General features: G+C 42.1%; 1 protein-coding gene across 2 annotated transcripts in view; it reads left to right on the plus strand.

Moving 5' to 3' along the window:
* LOC113265816 (cytochrome b-245 heavy chain) overlaps positions 1–21,727 on the plus strand; it is a 101,475-nt gene that overhangs the window by 55,463 nt on the left and 24,285 nt on the right. The window contains exons 2-4 of one of the 2 annotated variants that reach the window (XM_048213440.2): positions 11,578–11,675; positions 13,639–13,734; positions 15,093–15,203. In XM_048213440.2, coding sequence (XP_048069397.1) covers positions 11,631–11,675; positions 13,639–13,734; positions 15,093–15,203 — 252 coding nt within the window. In that variant the 5' untranslated portion in view covers positions 11,578–11,630. The remainder of the gene's footprint in view (positions 1–11,577; positions 11,676–13,638; positions 13,735–15,092; positions 15,204–21,727) is intronic. The other variant, XM_048213439.2, reaches the window with a different exon arrangement.

Here is a 21,727-nt window from a genome sequence, read left to right on the forward strand (position 1 = left end):
ACACCTCCGTCACTTCACATAACTAACGTTTCTTTTTTGTGGTAAGAACATTAAAGATCTAGTTTTGTAGCAACTTTCAAGCATACAACACAGTATCATTAACTACAGTCACTGTGCTTCACATTAGATCCCCAGAATTTACTCATCTTACATCTGGAAGTTTGTACCCTTTGACCAACATCTTCTCATTTCTCCCAACCCCTAGTCTCTGGCAACCACCATTTTACTCTTTCTGTGAGCTAGACTTTTTGTGATTTCACGTATAAGTAAGATTAGACAGTATTGGTCTTTCTGTGTCTGGTTTATTTCACTTAGCGTAATGCCTTCCAGATTCATCCATGTTGTTGCAAGTTGTAAGATTTCTTTCTTTTTTTACGGATGAATACGTTTTCTTTATCTATTCATCTGGGCCATACTTTCTTCATACCTTCTTGTTTCTATGCGTGCCTTGTAATTTTTCGTTGAAAACTGGATATTTTGAGAATTATGGTATGGTGACTTAGATTCTCCCTTATTCCAGGATTTGTTGCTTGCTATGGGTCACAGTTGTTTGTTTAGTGACTTTCCTAGACTGCCTTTGTAAAGAATGTATTCTTTGCCATGAGTGGTATATAACTTCTCTTTCCTTTAACACACTGGTCAGCTAGTTATTTGACTGAGTTTTCCTTAAATACCTGAAGCCGAATTGAAAAAGAAAGAAAAAAAGGAAGGAAGGAAGGAAGGAAGGAAGGAAGGAAGGAAGGAAGGAAGGAAGGAAAGAAGGAAGGAAGGAAGGAAGGAAGGAAGGAAGAGAGAGAGAGAGAGAGAAAAATATACTCTCCAGGTCCCTTAAGATTGGCTCTGTGTCGGGGCAGTCCTTCAATCCTTAGCCAGGCCATTTCCAGCTCTGCCTTGGCCTTCACTTCCTACTTGCTCACAGCCTAAAGATCAGCCAGAGGTGGAAGCTTATGGTTCTCTTAGGTCTTTTCTGAGCATGTATCCTGCCCTGGATGCGTGCATGCATGGCCTTCTAGTTTCCCCAGTCTACACAGCAGGTTGTCAAAACCCTTATTCCCCAAAGAATCTCACACTCCAGCTTCTTCTGCCAGGCTGTCAGTGTATCTTTTGTTTGCCCTAAGTCTTATGTTTTTGCCCCAGGTGACAGTGGATTTCCTTCCAATGTCTTTGAGGGAGGACCTTTGCTTAGGCACCTCACCTTGAAAGAGCTCCGATTTAGGGGAAACAAAGTGCTTATGTCCCTCAAGGAACCCCCAGATAGGTCAAAACAGACAAACGTTCTTCCTCAGGAGCAAGGTCTGCTCTCGTCCCACTACAAACAAGTACCTGCAAAGGGAATGCAGCCTGCTGTCCTCAAGACCACTGCCACACGGGGGAAGTGGATTGGACAAGGGAAAGTGAATATGCCACAAAGCTCTCCTCCTATGTTTTAGTGGCCGTTCTCTTAGTTAAGCATTTGCTCCGTTGCTAGAAATCTTTCATTATCTTCCAGAGTTCAGATAAGGTTTATCCTGTCCGGTTTTCCCAGATTTTCCAATGATTCTGGGCATGGACAAGCCCCTGGATTTACTTACTTGCCTATATTAATCTTCTCAGGCTGCCATAAGAAAACATTCCAGACCGAATGGCTAAAATAATTGAAATGTATCTTGTCGCAGTTCTCAAGGCTAGAAGTCTCAGATCAAGGGGCCATCATGGTTGATTTCTAGTGAAGCCTCTTTTCCTGGCTTGTAGATGGCTGCTTTCTAGCTCTGCCCTCCCGTGGCCTCTTCTCTGTGCCCATGCAGAGAAAGAAAGAAGTCTCTGGTGTCTCTTCCTCTTTTTATGAGGACACCGTCCTATCAGATTAGGGCCCTACCCTTACAAACTCTTTTAACCTTAATGGCCTCCCTAATGGCTCTATCTCCAAATATGGTCGCATTGGGGGTTAGGACTTCAACATACGAATTTTGGAGGGACACAATTCAGTCCATAATACCATCATTTTTGCTGAGTTCATCCCTGACTTTATTATTGTTTTTCAATAAAATAAAAAGCTTTTTGGGGTGCTGGGTGGCTCAGCTGGTTAAGCATCGAACTCTTGGTTCGGCTCAGGTGGTGGTCTTGGGGTCATGAGATCGAGCCCCACGTCGGGCTCTGTGCACAGCACAGAGTCTGCTGAGACTCTCTCCCTCTCCCTGTGCTCCTCCCCCACCTCAAATAAATAAATAAATCTTTCTTTTTATTTTGTTTTTAAAAAAGCTTTTCTGGTAATGATTTGTTCCCTGCCCCCTGGAAAATTTTATTTTAAGGCTACTTGCAAGGAGTTTGGGGAAGTTTGGGAGACCTAGTATTTGTTGTTTTCATCCTCTGTATTGGAAGGCAGCAGAGAAGGAAGTTGAGCAAATCTTTGGGGTAGTCAAAAACAATGCCTGTTAATGCTGGTATTTAACAGACTAAATCACCCTGCAGAAATGTGAAGTGGATACAGCCAGGGAGTACCTCATTTTGACTCTGAGCTTGCATTACTCATGGTGCCCCTTTGATTTCAGCTGTTTCATTAACGATAACAATTTTACGCAGTCACCTGAGACCCAAGCATTGCTTATCATTGGGCCGTATTGCTAGAGAGTTTATGAGAGTTTTGGCATCTATATTCATATGTGTACCATATTTCCATGTACACTGCTGTTTTTGAAGAGCAAGTTTCATTATTAAGCCAGATCAATAGTTATAAATTTGAATCACACTCACAGGACTGAGTTATCCAATTATATACATATGGATATAGATATTTAAATTTCAAAGGCAATTGAAGAAATTTTAAATGTCATTCCTAGTCTTCAAATCCATTTTTAAAATTGTGGTTTCATTTCCACCAAACTGTCTGCCTTTGTTCAAAATTGTTAATCCACTGAACCCAGGGAGGTTTAGAACGGGAAATGAGTGTGGTCTCTGATTTATATTAAAGTCTGTCTTCAGTCTGAATATCTTCACTTCCTTGAACTGACAGCAATATTCACATTTTTAGCCTGTAGTTTCAAGTTCAGTGCGTGCAGATGTCTTCCCATGTTGGTGAGAAAATAAAATCTTATGATTCATTTGAGCCCTTGTTGGTTGAGTTTTGTAGACTTCTTTAATTACTGAGGTCTCAGACTCAAGAAAGAATTTTGGTAAATTTCACAAATGACCACAAATTAATAATCTCACTGCATTAAATTAAAATAAATGTATTTATTATCTGCTTAATTTTTTTTTACACGTGGTCCCTAAATTAGCAGAGTTTGAAAGTGCACACACAGGAAAATTCCCGTTCTTAATCTGCCTCATCTGCAATGGATGACTTTACCTCGCTAAATGAGAAGTTCTTCTCTCAATGATTGTTGCAGTAAGGGGTGGCACACCAACCCTCTCCTTTGGACTTGAATAAACCTTTGAAACATGCATATATATATTTACCATTTACTGTATGTGATTCCATAAGTGGCGAAAGAACACTGCTTTCCTGTGTGCAATCAAGTTCTCCAGGGTTCTGCAGTCGTCTTCTCTTTAATATGCAAATCACTACAAACCAAACCCCAGAGAATGCCTGCGAGTCCAGTGTGTTTTCCCAAATATTTCTGGGGATTTTTCAGCTGTTGGTAACCTCCTGGTTGTCTCCTGCTGCTCCTGGGGGGTCATCTCTGATCATCTCATCAGAACTTCTCCCTGCTGTCTCAGCCCCTTCTAGCCTGCTTCAGCCATGGCCAGCATCTGCCTTATCCTCCGGGATGACCATTAATTCAAGCTGATGCTATGTTGTGCTGTTAATCACACAAACAGCACGAAAGAATTACAGTATAGGAAAGGGAAAACCAGCCGTCATTATTGTGTGCCCCTGTTCTCTAAGATCGTCACCATGAGCAGGAAAGCCCCTCATTGGCCATGTTCTCTCTTGGGCCAGACATTTTGTCCTGTTCTGGGGCCTAGTCATCATTTCGGTGAGAACCACTTGTATCCACCAAGACTTTCTCTTTCATAATCTCCAGTGTAAACTTGAAATCACCTAACACTGTAAGTTTCTCCACGCAAGAATGTCACCCTTTCATTTTACTGTGCTGAGCAGTTCAGCTCTTTCCCGACTACACCTCTGACACCTAGACCAAGCAGTGCCTTTGAGTTACCAAAAAGCCCATCAAAGCGTCTTCCCCAGCAAAAGAGCAGCATCTTGCCAAAATGTATTCTGCCCCCAACCACCAGAGAAATCTGTACACGCTGAAGACAGCTTCGAATGTCGGGCTTTAAAAAACTTTTTATCTTAAAATAATTTCAAGCATGCAGAAGAATGACCAGGATAGTACAAAGAAATCCAGTATGTACTTGACCCAAATTTATCAACTATTTGTATTTTATCACATTTACAGTATTCTTGTCTCTCCATATTATTTTTTTCTGAACCACTTCGGCCTAAATTGCCTACATTTAGTCTTAAACACTTTTGTGTGCACTTCCTAAGAGCAAGGCCATCACCAGGAATACGACAAACCAATGTCACGTGCACACACCACTTCTAGGAGATTCCTGCCCAAAATGCATAACCTGAATCTAGTCATGAACAAACATCAGACACACCTCCAATGACAGACCTCCTACAAGATAACCAGTCTGCATTCTTCCAATGTATCAATGTCATGAAAGAAAAGAAAAGGGGAGAAACTAGTCCAGATTAAAAGACATGGAAGATACATGACAACTGGATCCCATGCATGATCTTTGATTGGATCCTGGGCTAGAACAAAAAGAAAATGTTGGTACTTGTACTGTGGTTTTGTGTGCTAACAGATCTTTGCATGTGACTACATGTGTTTTGCGAAAAACATCTTCAGTTTCTCACTAGCAAGCAGGTAGACCCTATTAGTTAGTTTTGTTAGGCCAAACATTATTTGCTGAAAGTATTGAGGGAGCTAGACCCCAGGGTCATGTGAAATGCATACACCTTTCCTGTTACACGGCCGGTACTCCTAGGAGAGCTGACTCTTGAATCCCTCAGCTAACACTTAACTTACAGGTTGCCATCTTCACAAGGATGAGCCTTTGCTAACCGCCCAGCGTGGAACTGTGGGGGAGCTCACATACATTCTGGGGCAGGGAAAAGTGATGGAGAAGACACAGAGACAGAGCTTTCCTCCTTCATTCAGGTCCAGGTAAAATATGCAGAAACTGGTTGTAGGGACCTAACACTTATTGTTCAACAAACTTCCTCGGGCTTCTTGGGCTGAGCTGGCTGGTTGTGCGTGCGTGTGGTTACTGCAGGAACCTGTCAGTGACACTTAGGCTGTCAAAAGGGGACAGGAGACCAAGGACGAGTCTATCGGTCTTGTGACAAAGAATTATATTACATGTTGCAAACAAAAGCAGGATAGCAGTGTTCAAGTCGGGGCCTTGGGTGGCAGCTGGTACTCATGAAATGATTTTATTATTTCTGATGAAGCCCTAACATTACAAAATGGTTCTGGTGGCTCAAATAAGCAGCAGTGCCACAGACTTCCCCGATTTCAATCTCGGCTCTGGCATCAAGCAGCCATGCGACTCTGGGCAAGCTACTTTATCTCCCTGGGGCTCTCATCTCTCATCTGTAAAATGGTGTATGAGTTTCCTATTGCTGCTGTAACAAATTACCCAAAGCCAACTGGCTCACGAGAGCGCAAATTTTTTTTTTTTATAGTTCTGGAGGTCAGAAGTCTGAAATCAGTTTCAGTGGGTGAAAAGCAAGGTTATCAACGGGTTTGTATTTCTTCTAGAAACTCTAGGAGAGAATCCATTTCCCTGTCTTTTGCAGATTCTAGAGCAGCATTCCTTGGCTGATGGCCCCTTCCTCCATCTTCAAAGTCAGCAGCATAGCATCTTCTCTTCTCTGATCTCTGCTCCATTCCTCACATCCTCTCTCTATGCCTCTGAGCCTCCTGTAAGGGACCTTTGTGATTACATTGGGCCCACCCAGAATAATCCATGCTAATGTCCCCATCTCAAAGTCTTTAATCACATCTACAAAGTCCTTTGAACCACATAAGGTAATGTAGTCACAGGTTCCGGGGATTAGTACTGTTGGGGAATGTGATCAAAACAGACGTGACCGCTAATCGACCCGTGAGTTGTTCCTGAGCACTTGAGGGCTCCTCACCCCTTGCTCTGTCCTTGGACTGTGGGTTCTAGTTGCCTTGCCCGCTCCCAGCGGCTGCTCCAAGGACAGAGCCTTGAGATGGTGATGCGATGTTGAAAACACTTGCACAGTATACATGAGTGAGCCCAGTTAAGGTATCTTTCTATACACTTTTAAGATTTGGAGGTCAAGTGTGGGAACCTATTCCTCTCGCTGCCACCCAAGGCAAGCCCCGTATGTAAGTTCCTTTTGCTATTATTAAAATGACCACTTACTGACACCGACACTGTGTGGCTGCCTCTTCTGCCTCTCCCTGACCTCTGCCTACAGGGGCCGGTTTCAGATTACACCAAGAACACTCCGAGAGAGGGTTGTGAACCTACAAGTACCTAAACATCTTTGGTGGGGGGGGACCCATATTCATCATACTACAAATGGATATGATAATTTTACATACCTGCAGGGTGTTTATGAAAAATAAATGAGGTAAATCACATAAGGCACTTGGCATGTATAAAATGCTTTACAAAGCTGTTATGAAGACCAAGATAAATCTGTGAACATTGATTTTTTTCAAGAAAGACAAAGAAAATAGCCAATTGACTATAGGAGGCATACTGAAAAGTTTCAAATTCAGATCAATGATTAGTGAGAGAAGCTATGTGAGCTTCCCTCATTTTCTTCCTTATTCTGATCAATTAATGTATGCAAGTCACATTTAACTTAAAGAGTTAAAAATTTAAATCTTCATCACCAGACACACTAGCTTTCTATTAAATGAAATGCCAGTTAGAAATCATGTCCTTAATGCCTTCAATTACTTATCTGACTAAATGTCTCTTATTTTCTCCCTCGAACAGGGGCTAGAACATGTGAATCCCCTTCTAGCAGCTGTATTCAACTTTCACTAACCTGTGGTTGCGGAGCAGAAGTGGGTTTCATTATGCCATGCTTTAGTAGGAACCCTTCTAGGTAGAAGTGGTGGAAAGTCAACTCACACTGTTTTTTAAAAGCAGGAAGTGGTAGCGGTGGGAATTAATGGCTTATGTAACTGGGTTTGATACTATAATGTGGCCACCAGGTCGAACGTCAGGAACAAAAGCTTTACTCCCCTGCTGTCAGCACCTACAGCACCAATTGTTTCAGTGAAGACGGCCATCTTGTGGCAGAGCATTCAGGGTCATCCGGGCTTCAGATCTCCCCACAGGGTTGCTGAGGCTTTGCTGTGACCACACACTGATAATTCAACTTCCCCTTCTGCCCACCCCTGCTTTCTTATTTTTCCTTCCTTTCCACAGGTGTTTACCTCCAAAGGCACTCTCTAATAAAAGTCCTGAACGCTAATCTCCAGCCTAGGAAACCCACTCTGTAAGAGTAACTAAGATGTCCAAGTGTCCCAGGCAGATCAGACCTGAGAATTCAAACATTGTCGTCGTATCTGTCTCCAAACCTCTCCACTCTTCCCTAGCTTCTGATTCGATTTTGTTTGTGTCGGCATAATTCTCATGCAACTTCTTAGCACAAGACAGTAGAGAGAGTCTATGGCAGCAGCCAGCATACATCATTCACAAAGATAGAAAAGTTTCACCCTCTGTACTCCAGAGTCCCTAATGACTCTTTCCTCAGGCAAAGAACTCTAAATGGCCTTCTTTGGATGGAGAACCCACCCCTGGGACAAACACTGTGTCCAGGGAGATGAAATCCTCTCACTGGTCATCCTTAGGCAAAGAAAGTGGGGCCACATCACTCATAGAAGCATACAGAGAGGGAGCATGGCAGTTCTTGAAAGAACAGCATACACAGCTGAGAAAAAAGGAACAGAAATCAAGGTGCCTGGGTGGCTCAGTCGGTTAAACACCGGATTTTGGCTCAGGTCATGATCTCAGGGTTGTGAAATCGAGCCCTGCCTCTAGCTCCACACTGGGCGTCCAATCTGCTTAAGATTCTCTCTCTCTCTCTGTCTCCCTCTGCCCGTCTCCACCCTGTGCCCCTCCACCCCTGCCACCCCCTCCATGCTGTCACTCTCTCTCTCAAAAAAAAAAAAAAAAGGAACAGAAATCCATTTCTGCTCATCACCAGGAACAAAACACATTGGAAATCTTGGTGTGGTAACACACCTCCCTTTCTTCAGCAATTTCACACATATTTCTGGGAATAAATTAGGAGGCTAATTTAATTTGAAAAATCAAGAAGGAATTATACTTGGGATGCACAGTCAGGAAATTTCCTGGAGACTTGGGTCTGCTTATCTCCCTTTTTTTCTCAGCCAGAGGTGTCTAGGATTTCAGTTACATCTGAGGGTGTTACTCATGACTGCCTCCTGGGAGGGTGAGTACTGCCTTCTGTTCACCACAGTCTGGCTTGACACTAAGAGCTTAGCAAACTGTGGAAGCCAAAGCGGCTGGGAGAAGATACAGAGGTTCAATTTTCTTTATTCTCCATGTCCAGTCAATCCCAGTCAACCATTACCTTTTGCTTTTTTATCAAGCCCTCTGTCTTTCCAAGTGCTTGAACAGTGTTCTCAAAATGGAAGGTATTTCCGTAAAAGAAAGCTTTTACTCTTTTTTGCAACTGATCTCTCTTCTTCCAGCTGTGAAATTGATTGAGGTCCTTAAGGCTCTCAGGAAATCACTACTCACAGCCCTGTGATTACTTTTACAAAGGGGGGATGAAAACAATGGGAGGGAATGGTTGATTACCCACGGAAAATATTCTTTCTCTTTTGCGTTTTCTCTCAACTCATGGAGGGAGGGGAAGGGAGTTGGAAAACGGTCAAGAAACAGGTTTATGTGAAACAAAGAGCATTATTTCTTAGCATATGAATATTCATGGTCCCCTTGGCATTGCCTCCCCAGCAGAGCACAGGCATCAGGACGTCGATGAGAAAATGTGGGAGAGGCTTGAAGATGTCCATGGGATAAAGGAAGATGAAGCGGCAGGCTGGGGAGGAGATGGGGGGAGGAGTAGAGAGGAGAAGATTTCGGTACGTTTCACAGAGCTCGATGGAGCTGCAGTTTGCAGAACCCTCGCCCCTCACCCCCGTGGAGGAGCCTGAGCGGGGCAGAGAGGGGGAGAGCAGATGTTTAAGCTGATTTATTCCTCCTTGCCTCACTTCTTTAATTACGTGAGAAAATGAGTACATGCCTCAATTATATTTTGTGTATCAGGCAAAGTCCAGGCAGGAAAACAAACTACATTTTATTTATTTTATTAAAAAATTTTTTTTAAAATTTATTTGACAGAGAGATAGAGCCAGCGAGCACAAGCAGAGGGAATGGCAGGGAAGGGCAGAGGGAGAGGGAGAAGCAGACTCCCCGCGGAGCAGGGAGCCTTATGCAGGGCTCGATCCCAGGACCCCTGGATCATGACCGAAGCCGAAGGCAGACGCTTCACAGGCTGAGCCACCCAGGCACCCCCAAAGCACTCCATTTTAACACAGGGAATTTCATCCTAGGAATTTGCTGCATGGATGACGGGAAAGTGCAGAATCCCCCACACGGGTGTGGAGGCAACAGAAAGATGAACAACTACAGGAAGTGGTTGCCGCCCTCTGGGTTGCAGGGGCAGGGGAGGAGGTGGTAAGACTCACACCCAGAAGGCAGGGCCATCTGGCAGGAGCCAGAACTGCCGCGGGGGCCATGGTCCCCAGGAGCTCAAGCTCTAGAGGGAGAGGCTGACTGGTGGGAGCTGGAGGCTTCGTGGAAAGGCAGCCACTTCAGAGATGCTGCTTGAAGCAGAGAGCTGGGGAGAGAAACACCCTGGCTTCTCTCCTGCTCCTCATCGTCCCATTTGGCTGACCATACCAGAAGCCGGAGGGCCAAGGAGCCCGGCAAATGCAATTCTCGCTGAAACGGAGCAGAGCAAGGAAAGGTGGGGAGTAGATCTCCGAGCAAAGGGGCAGATAACAGGCGCACGTTTTCATTGTCTGCTTCTTTGAACTCACCTCCGTGTGGAATGGAACCATGAAGCCGTCCGGCCTTTATGTGGGTTACTCATGATCCAAGAGCAATGGAGAAGGTCACGGTTTAATACCTTCCCTTAAATATTAAGTGAAAAATAATATTACTTGACAAATTGTCCTAATTCCGTGGGCTGTCTCAAGTAGTTCCGAAATAAACAGCCACCAAAACGGGCCACGCTTCTCCTCGTGTCGGTGCTCTCACTCCCGCTTGGCCCTGCTATTTCTGCTTTCACCTCTTCATTAACTACAGCGGTTGTACAACCACCCGTGTGTGATTAGTCAGCTTTCATCTCATCCTGGAGTTACCATCCTACCCTCCTGTCTCTTTCGTGTCCTGAAGACAGAGTAGTAGTCAGGGAAAAAAAATGTGAAATCTGGCTTTGGCATCGGCCACATCTGATGGACGTCTGTTTTGAGCCTGTGTACGTACCTAGCCTAGAGGATGTCATGTCTTCCCAGGAATACTATAGTCATCCAAACATTTTGCTATATTTGTTATATTTTTATTTCCTGTAGTTGTATTTGAAGTGATTTTGGATGAGGTTGACACAGTTAGGCCTTTTGGTTTTTTGGGTTTTTTTCTGGTATCTGGTTAGAAGTATAGCCAAAGTGCTTGGATTTCAAATCCCAACTTTACTATTTCCTAATTGCATGACGGTGGCCAAGTAACTTAAGTACTCTGGGTCTCAATTTCCTCATCTGTAAGTGTAATCATAGTAATAAAAACTACTTTCAGGGCACCTGGCTGGCTCAGTTGGTAGAGTGTGTGACCCTTGATCTCGGGGTTGTGAGTTCAAACCCCACGGTGGGTGTAGAGATTATTTAAAAATAAAATCTTTATGAATCACTGAATTCTACTCCAGAAACCAATATTGCACTGTTAACTGACAAAATTTAAATAAAAAATTAAAAAATCTTATTAAATAAACTACTTTATAAGGGTTGAATTGTTAGAATCAAGTGAATTTATTTGTACACTTAATTTAATATATGTGTGTATGTGTTTACACAGACAGATATGTATCAATTCTTATGGAAATATGTTTGTATATGTATGCATATGTATATATGTGTATGCACACACACATATGTATCTTAGAAAATTGGCACGATGTAAGCATGCTATAAATATCAACCATCATTATTGTTATTATTCTTCTCAGCAAGACTATAAAATGCTGCTCAGCCTGGCAAAAGATATTTAGTGATTTTTATCCAGCACAAAGTCATGGCTAGTTGAGTGACTTTTAAAAAAATTGCTACTTAATAACTGATTAGTCAAAAAGTTAAGTCCATGTGTAAAATATATCCCATCATTGGACTGTTATTTGTCTCTCAGTTGTAGAAAACAGACCCTTTTTCTGCAGCTTTTTTTGTGGTTTAAAGATTTAAAGTTCTTATGGAAATAAGATTTTCAGTTGACCAATGATTAGCTAATTTCTGATAATAGAAAAGGAAACTGATTGCCCCAAGCCTGCTGTTTTCATTTCCTCATGGGAAGAAGAAGCAGAGCAGAGAAGAAAGGCAGACACAAGGCACTGAACCTCTGTCACCATGGGGAACTGGATTGAGAATGAGGGGCTCTCCATCTTTGTCGTTGTAAGTACCAATGAGAGAGAAATGATAAATTTTCAAACTTGTCTGGGTTCTCCGGGAAACTAAAATATGGCAAAACTGTTTGTTTGTTTGTTTGTTTGTTTTGTTTCTTTGAGAAATTGTATTGAAACTGATTTACTGTGTGAACACACGTCTATCTGTAAGTGGGACTGAGTGCACTCTTCCAAACTTATTAATGGAAAGAATGTATCTGGGGGCTCACTTCACCTGCTTTATTTCTTGAGTCTTTGGGAGTACTAAATCAGCCAGCATTTCACAGAGTGGGTAGAAGACATTTCATGCTAATGACCTCTAAGTTGTTTATTAATATTTACTCAGAGGTAAATTCTCTACCTTTTATGTGCTTATACCATTTAAAAATGGGCATTCGTAATTTTACACCATTGTCCAAATAACAGGTACAAGACTGGCTTATGTATGGGAAATGGCCTTTATTTCAGTGATTACACCAAAAATAATTGAAAAAGTACCTTTTTTCCTCTGAGGTAACTTGAGTTGTTTACAAGGTTTATAAAAATTCAAGGGAAGGAAATTGAAATAAACTAGACTCATAGATACAGTGGATATATTATATATATTATATGTGACTATATATATAAATCAATCTAATCTATCTTGAGAAACAATTTTTGGAAGTAAAGATGGGCTAATTTTCATGTTAATCTCTTTAGTTTTTTAACCATAACAAGGATCAACTATTATTTTAAGATGGCAGTCTCAGGAAAGCAATCACGGACAATTGGGAAGATAGAAATGTGATTTATAAATAGCCTTTCCAAATAGCCAATGAAAGTATTGTACTGATGTTAAAAAGAACACTTGTGAGTAGAATTTTTGAAAGATTTTATCATGAAGTAAATATTGAGTCTTTGAGGTGTAGACATGGAGAGGAATTGGGGGCACAAATAAAGGAAAAACAAGAAATATTGTGTCATTAAAAAATTATGCCAAACCAACATTCTAATGCAATATAGGATTCTTCTGAGGACTCAGAGCTGTTAGCTTGATTTCTTATCACAATTTTGAAAACAGATTACTCCTATAGAAAACAAGTTCATATTATACTTTTGGCTCCTACCACAGTTTTCCCCAGGAGATGACCCCCTCCTAAATTGCACACACATATGCTTGACAGTAAAGACACAGTCTGGAAAGCAAGAGTAAGAGTAACAAGGTTAGGGAATGGAGAAGTTGCTTTAATACCTTCTTCTTCATAAAGAGATCGTTCTCGAGCACCTATGAACCTTTAATGGTGTTAAGGCACAGGTAAGAAAAGATCACTATGGAGCTGAAGGTTCGAGACTGGGCAGTGCCACCACTTGATGCAGTCAGTGCTTGGGATGAAATGAGCAGTCAAAAGGTAGAAGGGTCACTTTAAAAAAAAAATCCCATGCCCCTCACCCCCTCGTTCATGTTCAATAGTCCCTCTTTCAGAAGTTAAGCGAAACTTACCAAATAGAGTTAAAGGCTTGACGTTTTAGCTGATGTGACTCCCACTAGCTGGGGGAGGGGAGTGCTGTGTGCTGGAGGGAGGTGATGGCACCCGTGAGAGTAAAACACAGTGTCTTATGGGCGCAGGGGACTGCACAGTAACCTATTCCTTTCCCTTCACTTTTTGAGAAGACTCACCTGCTACTATCCATCTATCTAAGGTTAAGAAGAAAAGGGGAGGAAAACAACAGAGGGGAGATAGATAGATAATAACCTGGCATCCTGCCAGTAGTAGAACAATCATGGGGGACAAGGCAAGGTAGAAAGGTGAGACACAAAGTGTAGTGGCACTGTTGTAAGAAAGAGCTGACTTGCAGCCAGTTACACCCAGATGTGTAACCACCTTTGTTGAAGGCTCGACTGGGGAAGTCCTGACCTTAGTCTGACTCCAATCTTATGTGAAATCTACCCATTGAAATGTGGAAACTTCACGCAACTATTTCTCTTTTTGCAGCTGGTATGGCTGGGGTTGAATGTCTTCCTCTTTATCAAGTTCTACGATGTCTATAACCATAAGCCTAGGTACATGTACAGTCAGAAACTTCTTGGGGTAAGTATAAGTTCCATCTCTTACAATACTGACTGGCTTACATTTCTTTTTTTTTTCTTTTCTTTTTTTTTTTCTGGCTTACATTTCTAATCAAAGATTCTGGTTCATATTCCTTTCAACCCTTTAAATAAATATTCTGACCAACCCACACACCACCATTAGCCTCGTTCCCTCCGTTGCAACCACCTGGGCAAGAGTCTTTAGGCCTTCCGGTGTGAGACAAACGAAAGTGTGTCAGAGAGTCCCAGCAGCATCTGTCCCCTCCCAAGAACTACTGTGCCACTGTTTAACTTAAAGAAGAAATCTAATGCCAACCCTGGAGTGGCAGGCAAAGTTGGAGAGATCGATCTAAGGGTGACACAGGTGGGACAAGTGAGACTTTCTGTATTCTTTAAATCATCTGGTTCCTGACAACTTTGGCGCATGGAGAGCCCTGCTCCTAGTGACATGTTGTGAAACAACCTTCAGGAAATAAGCCTCTCCCTCCAGATGGAGCCTTTGAGGAACTTGCCCCAGGGTCACATTCATTGACTGGGCCAGCAGAATGAAGGCCCCCAACTTTTCTTGGGTCCATTAGCGTTCTTGATTTCCTTGAGCTGCCAAGACTCTTCTTCATGACAAATGAAAATAATCACAATGACACCTGCCCCCACAGGATATCGTTTGTTACATCATGCTGAAACCGTGAATTCATGGCTTAACACTAATTATAATATGTATTATATATCATATGTATAAATAGTTATAATACACAATAATACTGCACTATTATAATTACTGAGAAGGATGATTTCCCTTGGCTTTCCCTTCCAAAATATGCAACTTCTTCAGGTGTTAGAAAGAATAATTATAATGCCAAAGCATTACATCAGACCAACTTAAGTTACTGCTGAAGTGAGTCTAAGAACTAAGAAAGTCTTCTTTAGAAAGCCCCAGTTTCTATACTGAACTCTATTTAATGATACACATGCTTACGTATTTAGGGGGAAGTGAACTGAGGTCTGCAATGCATCAAAAATAAGATGTACAGATGGATGGCTGGAGGGATGGGTAGATGGATGGACAGATATGTGATGGCAGAATCTGGGAGATGGGAAGACAGTTGTTCATTGAGAAATTATTTCAAATTGTCTTTACATTTGAAAATTTTCATAGTAAAATGTGGGGGTGGGAGAGAAGGGCCAGATTAAAACAAAGGATCCCAGCAGGCCCTCAAGGCAGACTCTTGGTTCTGAAGGCCCTTCCTTCTCAGATAACTTGACGTCTCTGGTGGGCCTCATGCTGGGAACCTTGGAGAAGTGGTGGAAGGGTGTTCTGTGCTCACAGGAGTTACCTGCTTCCTATCTCGCATCTTCCAGTTTGCGCTGCCATTGGCCAGGGCCCCTGCAGCCTGCCTGAATTTCAACTGCATGCTGATTCTGCTGCCAGTCTGTCGAAATCTGCTCTCCTTCCTCAGGGGTTCCAGCGCGGTAAGAGCAAACATGTACAAAGTTGACACTTCTCAAAATTGTCAAAGGTCATCAAACTAAATGTCCTTCCTAAGGAAAAGCAGACTAATGGTTTGTGAGGATTCCAACCTCTGTCCAATATTTGTGAACCAAGCAATGTCCAATTCTCCATTTTATTTCTATATTAGTTGTTGATGGAGCTCCTTGGGGCAACCATTTAACTTGGAACAGATATTTTTTTAAAAAAACCGATCAACCTACACCTCAAGAAGAGCCATAAAACACTTGTGTGCACGCACACGCGTGCACACACACATCAGACATACATAATATAATATATTAATGGACTTTATTAGGCTGACATGGGATTTGGGAATTAATCCTACAGCACCATGTTTTTCAAAATGTTTCAGTCAGAGAAAATCTCTTCGTGGATAACATCCCAAACAGGTGGAATCAATGAGCGATGAGTCATAGTATAATGAGGGTGACTAAGAGGTATTGAGTCCATGGAATTGAGGAGTTCGGAGCTTTCTAAATGCCCAGGGCTTTTTTTTTTTTTTAACCTTCATTTCAACAATTTGGTGAACCACTAAATGTACTGTGCTAGAAGAAAGAAAATATTATGTAAGAAGAAACTTTGTAATCTATAAAATGGCATATGAATTTCTTATTGCTGTTATCTTACAAAGATGAGAAACAAGGAACTTAGAACCTACTTAGATCTGTGTACTCAAATAAATACTATGCAAAGCAAAATCTGATGGGTCCCACAAAACATTAGAAATAAGGGGCTATGAGGAACCAAAGAAGGGGGGATTGGGAATGAAGGTAGGGCAGGGAATGAAGAAAGGCTTCTTCGAAAAGGTGGCATGAATTATGGGCATATAAGGATCAAACAAGCCACTAGGCAATGTAAATAAGAGAGAAAGACATTCTACATGGAGAAAATGGGATGGGCCAACACAAATAGTGAGGAAATTATATTCTTGAAAGCCCCATGGAAGTGTGACATGTGGCTTCTCTTTGGATTTGTTTGCCGTTCCTCATCCCACCAAAGAGGGTAGCTTGGAAAAGTTAGAGATTGATGTCTTGGTGAGACCCATTCTAGTGGATCACGAGTAACTACTATCTTCTGTTTTCCTTCTTAATAAAATGTATATGTTTTATATTAACTAGCTTTAAAAAAATCGATTAAGTAGAGATAGTTTATAGACGACAGCCGTGAGCAATCTACCTTGATGGGGGATGTAGGGATTGTCAAGGGCAGGTGTCTGAGGTAAAGCTGCAGAGGACAGCTGGAACTTGGCTAGTAAACTAGGACCTTAAATGTATAGCTGAGAAGTTAATACTTAATTTGGAAGTTGTGGAATATTTGGGGGAAGGAAAGTGATCTTAACTGTCAATCACAAGTAGAATTCGCCTTGAACTCTGCCTTACTTTTCCTACTCTCATTAAATTTACCAGTTGATTTATGAATATAGGATTAGCGGGATACAACTAACAGTAGAACACTGATGACAAGGGTTTCTAAATCACCTTCTCAATCTAAGAAACCGCAGAGGTAAAATTCCATTTGATTTAAAGTTTTAGCAATGAGCCACATGTAAAGTACAAGGCCTGGCATATGGTAGGTGCCCAACAAACATTTGCTAAACGAAGCTCATGTATGGTAGCTTTTTGTTTTTAGGAAGGCACGATTTTTTTTTTAAGCCTTCCCCTCTATGCCCTGTTTGAATACTTTCTATTTAGAGGAAGTAAACCCTGAGAAACAGGCAGCGTTTTCACCAGGATGGCTGGTTAAGAAATCCTTGTTACCGCCCAGGCCCAAATTGCACTGCCGTTGAGCGGCCATGCCCCGTGAAGAGCACATGTTGTAATGGCCGCTTTCGGGCTTCCTGTGGCCCAGGAGGGAAGATCTTCATGAGGGTCTTTAAAGATAGGGACGAAATAAGGCTGCTCTTCACATTGCAGAGAGGTTCTGCTAATCGGAGAGATCTGTATGTAAGAGAATATATATATTTTTTAATTAGCAGCAAGCAACATTCTTTTAGAGACGGGGAGTGTCCCTCCTTCCGGATTTCCCAACCTGAAATGTGAACTTGGCAAACGAAACTTCTTTTCTGACTGGGATTAAAATGAGTGACCATGCTGTGACCAAGGCTGGAAATCCAAATAGCTGCCCCCTACTGAGTCTTCATAGAGCTCACCTCATAAAAGCTGCACGTCAAGTCAGTCAGATGGGGCTGAAATGAAATGGCAATGTTGGAATTCAAACCCAGCTCTTTGTGCCCCCAGAGCTCATTCACTTTCCTACATGCCACCTAAACTCAAAACTGTCTTCTTGTCATATGACGGTCTTAAAAAGTCTATCATATATGTGAATGTTGGGACATGATTGCTATAACTTCAAGGATTTGTTAGTACGATGTCGTGCAAACTACACAGTCGTAGAACTTTCATTCACTTTCTAGTGGTCTTAATCAGTTAGACTTTGCTTTATAATCTATCTGATTATTTGGAGAAATGAAGCCCCAGTATTGGCCCACCCCAGGGAAGGTAAAGGTAAAGGCTCCCAGCCTACTTTTTGAGGGGAATGGGGAAGGATGGGGCCTAGCATGCAGAAGTCCCTAAGGAAGACTTAATAACCCCACCTTGCCATGCAGAAACTAAATTCTAATTGGATGGGAGGCCTAGTCTTCAGATCAGAAAGAAAAAGTAAGGTGAGAGAGTCAGCTCTTATCTGTAACCTTATATAGTCTGAGAGTCAGAGGCCCTCAGTGTGGCTCTATGTCTAACCACATGGTCTAGGGAAGTCTCTTGGACTTCCTGTCTCATGTGGTTTTTTTTCTTTGTAGCTGAAAAGCAGGTGAGACAATGCAACTGTAAGAATGAATATAACATTTTCAAAGTATATTAATTGACTAAGCTGTCAACTGCTGAGTTGTCAGTCAACAAACATTTGTTGAGTGCCAACTATATGTTAAGTACTGGGGACGCATAGTGAGTAAAGGGTAACATATGGATGGGCCATGAGCTCAAGGAGCTTAGAGTTTTGTGGAAAAGATAGAGAAGAAACATGAGACTTCAAAGTTATAAACAATGCTATACAAATAAGGTGAAGTTCTTACTTATCACATATCCTACTGCCACCAGGTTTGGACATTACTGTCAACTTCTTTGCCTGAGTTTTATAGATCCAAGGGTGGCTTTTGTAATTTCTCCCAACTTGCATATAAACATCTAATTTAAGTGAATTCATAGCATGTGTGGTGAGGCCAGGTGTACATAAAATAGAACTTTTTAAGTTTCTGTAACAGTCATGTTACAGAAACTCATGTTATACCCCATTAAATATACACTCCTTTTTAGTTCCATTTCTCACTTGAAAAAAAAATTTTTTTTAGGGCACCTGGGTGGCTCAGTGGGTTGAGCATCCAACTCTTGATTTCGACTCAGATCATGATCCCAGGGTCCTGGGATCAAGCCCCACATTGGGCTCCCTGCTCAGCAAGGAGTCTTCTTGTCCCTTTCCCTCTGCACCTCCCCCTGCTCTCCCTCTCTCTCTCTTTCCCAAATAAATAAAATCTTAAAAATTTTTTTTTTCTCTTGCAGTTTGAATGCAGCATAGAAATTTGCTGAGATGACTCAATAATCTCCCTTACATTTGAAGCTTAGCTTAGTGAGATCGGGCTAGGTTCTAGATGACAGTAACAGAGAAACTTCCCTTTAGGAGTCAATGGCAAAAGGGGTAGTTCAGTGAAGAAACCATGGGACATGATGGCAGCTTGGGTAATTAGGAGGTAGCTGGCAATAACTCAGAAGCAATTTAAAAGCATAAAAATGGTCTCTGTGTGATGAGGAGGAACAAACAAGCCCTAGGCAGTCACAGGCAGCAAAGCCCTTCCTTCCCACCCCACCAACCAGCTGCCTTGCTCCCATTTCAGGAAATGGTGAGGAAATTGTACTTGGAAGCCCCATATAAACATGACTTTGACTTCTCTTTGGATTTTTTTTTGTGGGGGGGGGGGCATCCTGAGCATAGCATAGAGGGCAGCTGGGGAAAATTAGGGATTGGTGCCTTGGTGAGATCCATTCCAATGACCCAATGGTGACTAATGGCCTCTGTTTTTCCTTTTTGCGAGATGTACATGTTTCATATTAACTAGCTTTTAAAAAAATTACCTATTAAGATCAGAGTATTATTTCTCAAGCACATCTCTCCATTGTTCTGGCATTCGATTTCTTTTTCTCTCTCTGCTGCTCAAGTTGATGGGAGCATCAGAATCTGTTCCATATTTTTGATGATCTATATTGATGATGGTAAGGGTAGAGCTATGGAGACACTGTAGAGGCCACATCAAAACCATATTCCTTTTCTTCAAATTCAGCATGCAGGAGGCAGTGTATTTTCCCCTGAAATTTCAAAACAGTTTGTCAGAAGTAGAAAAGAAAACAGTGTGGCAAGTATAGATATATGGGTAAATACATCTCTATAGGTTTAGAATAATCATCTTAGGTTCTAGAACAGTGAAAATGTAATTCATTTAACCAGATAATTGTGAAGGGATTTTTTTTTTAAAAAAGATTTATTTACTTATTTTAGAGAGAGAGAAAAAGAGAGAGAGTGCATGGAGTGGGGGAAGGGCAGAGGGAGAGGGCAAGAGAAACTTGAGCAGACTCCACATTAAGCATGGAGCCTGATGTGGGGCTCGATCTCACGTCCCTGAGAGCAGGGCCTGAACCACACCAAGAGTTGGACACCTAACCGACTGTACCACGCAGGTGCCCCAGGAGATATTTTTTTTAAGCATATGATATATTGCTCTGCATATAGGAAGCTTACTTTCTAGCTGGGGAGCCAAGCCATACTAGCTGAAAAGTTGAATAATGATACAAAAAACCCTCAAATATTTATTAAACACTTCTTAGTGAATCTAGGAAACAGACCTATGAGAGAAGAACAACGATAAACACATAGGTGAGCAAGTTAGAAACGGAGCATACTGCTCGAAGTCACACAGCTAGGTGGTAGGGCTGAGATCCAACACATGTATAACTGATGGCAAGTTTGGCAGAACTTTCCCTCCAAAATGTAATTCAGTACTGATTTCTGATCCTACTGTTCCCATTCTCTCAGTCTTAGGACTCCAACTGTGTTCCATCACTCCAATAAGGACTATATTAATTATCTGTGGCTGTGTATGAAATTTCCACAAATTCAGTGGCTTAAAAACAACCCCAGTTTATGAGCTCACAGTTCTGCCAGTGAGAAGTCCAGCATCCTGTGTTTGGTTGGGTTCTCTGCTCAGCAGATTACAAGGCTGAAATCAAGGTGCTAGGTGGGCTGAATTCTCAAATGAAAACTCTGGGTAAAAACGTTCCAAACTCAGTCTTGTTGGCAAAATTCAGTTCCTTGCAGTTGTGGGACTGAGGGTCCTGTCTCCTTGCTGACAGCCATTCAGGGGCTGCTCTCAGATCCTGAAAGTCCCTGTATTCCTTCCATGTGGCCTCCTCCATGTTCAAGCTGGCAACATTGCACCAAATACTTCTTGTGCCTTGAATCTCTGAGTTCTTCATTTTCTGAGTTCTGTACCCAGATTTAAAGGGCTATGTGATTGGCTCAGGCCCACCCAGATAATCTTTCTCTTAAGGTCAGCTTGGGACTTTCATTACCTCTGCAAAGTTCCTTTTGCCATATAATGTAACAAACTCATAGGAATGACATCCCATTATATTCACAGTTCAGGTCCCACCCGCACTCAAAGGGAGGAGATTATATAAGATTATTAGGGATCACCTTTGAATTCTGCCTACCACAAGGACTCCGAGAAACTATGGAGGAACCTAGCAATTGGGAAGCAGGAAAAAGATATTTCCTTAAAATTGTAAAGAATACAAAGTAGAACAATGTACAGCATTTGAAATAACCAGAAAAGACGACAAAGCTATATAAGAATCCAAAGAAAATTTTTCACCAACAGAAATGTAAACTAAGTGATTTCAAACAGGAAACCCTTATTTTGAGAGCCTGAGTCACTGCCCACCTCCACCAATGGACACTTAGTTGTAGCTGATGCTGTTGGTGTTTCACTCATGTTCCCTCCACACTTATGGTTCCACAGCACATGGGGTAGCTGCCTTCTGCAAGCCCCACTCATTCTCTGCCCGAGAATTTTCCTTCAGCCCTCTCCTGGGGCAAGCCTGAAATGCCAGGGAGTTGATGCCCTGGGACCAGCCCTTGACCTGTGCCTGATGGGAGTCGAGGGATGAATTCCTAAGCTTTCTAACCCCTCAGGTAAAAAGATGAGAAGAGAAAAGAAAGCCTCTGGAGCACTTTCTCTCTCTCTCAGAGTCTTCTAATCAAAGAGACCACGGTATGATATGACATATGATATGATATGATATGATATGATATGATATATGATATGATATGATATATGATAGTGGTAGCTGATCTGATAATACACCCTTCATTGATTGCCTTCTCTTCCCAGTCTCACTTCCCCTAACCTTGTTTTCTGTGATCACCTTGCAGTTGAGTA

This window comes from Ursus arctos, chromosome X (assembly GCF_023065955.2).
Source record: "Ursus arctos isolate Adak ecotype North America chromosome X, UrsArc2.0, whole genome shotgun sequence".
Classification (NCBI taxonomy): Eukaryota; Metazoa; Chordata; class Mammalia; order Carnivora; family Ursidae; genus Ursus; species Ursus arctos.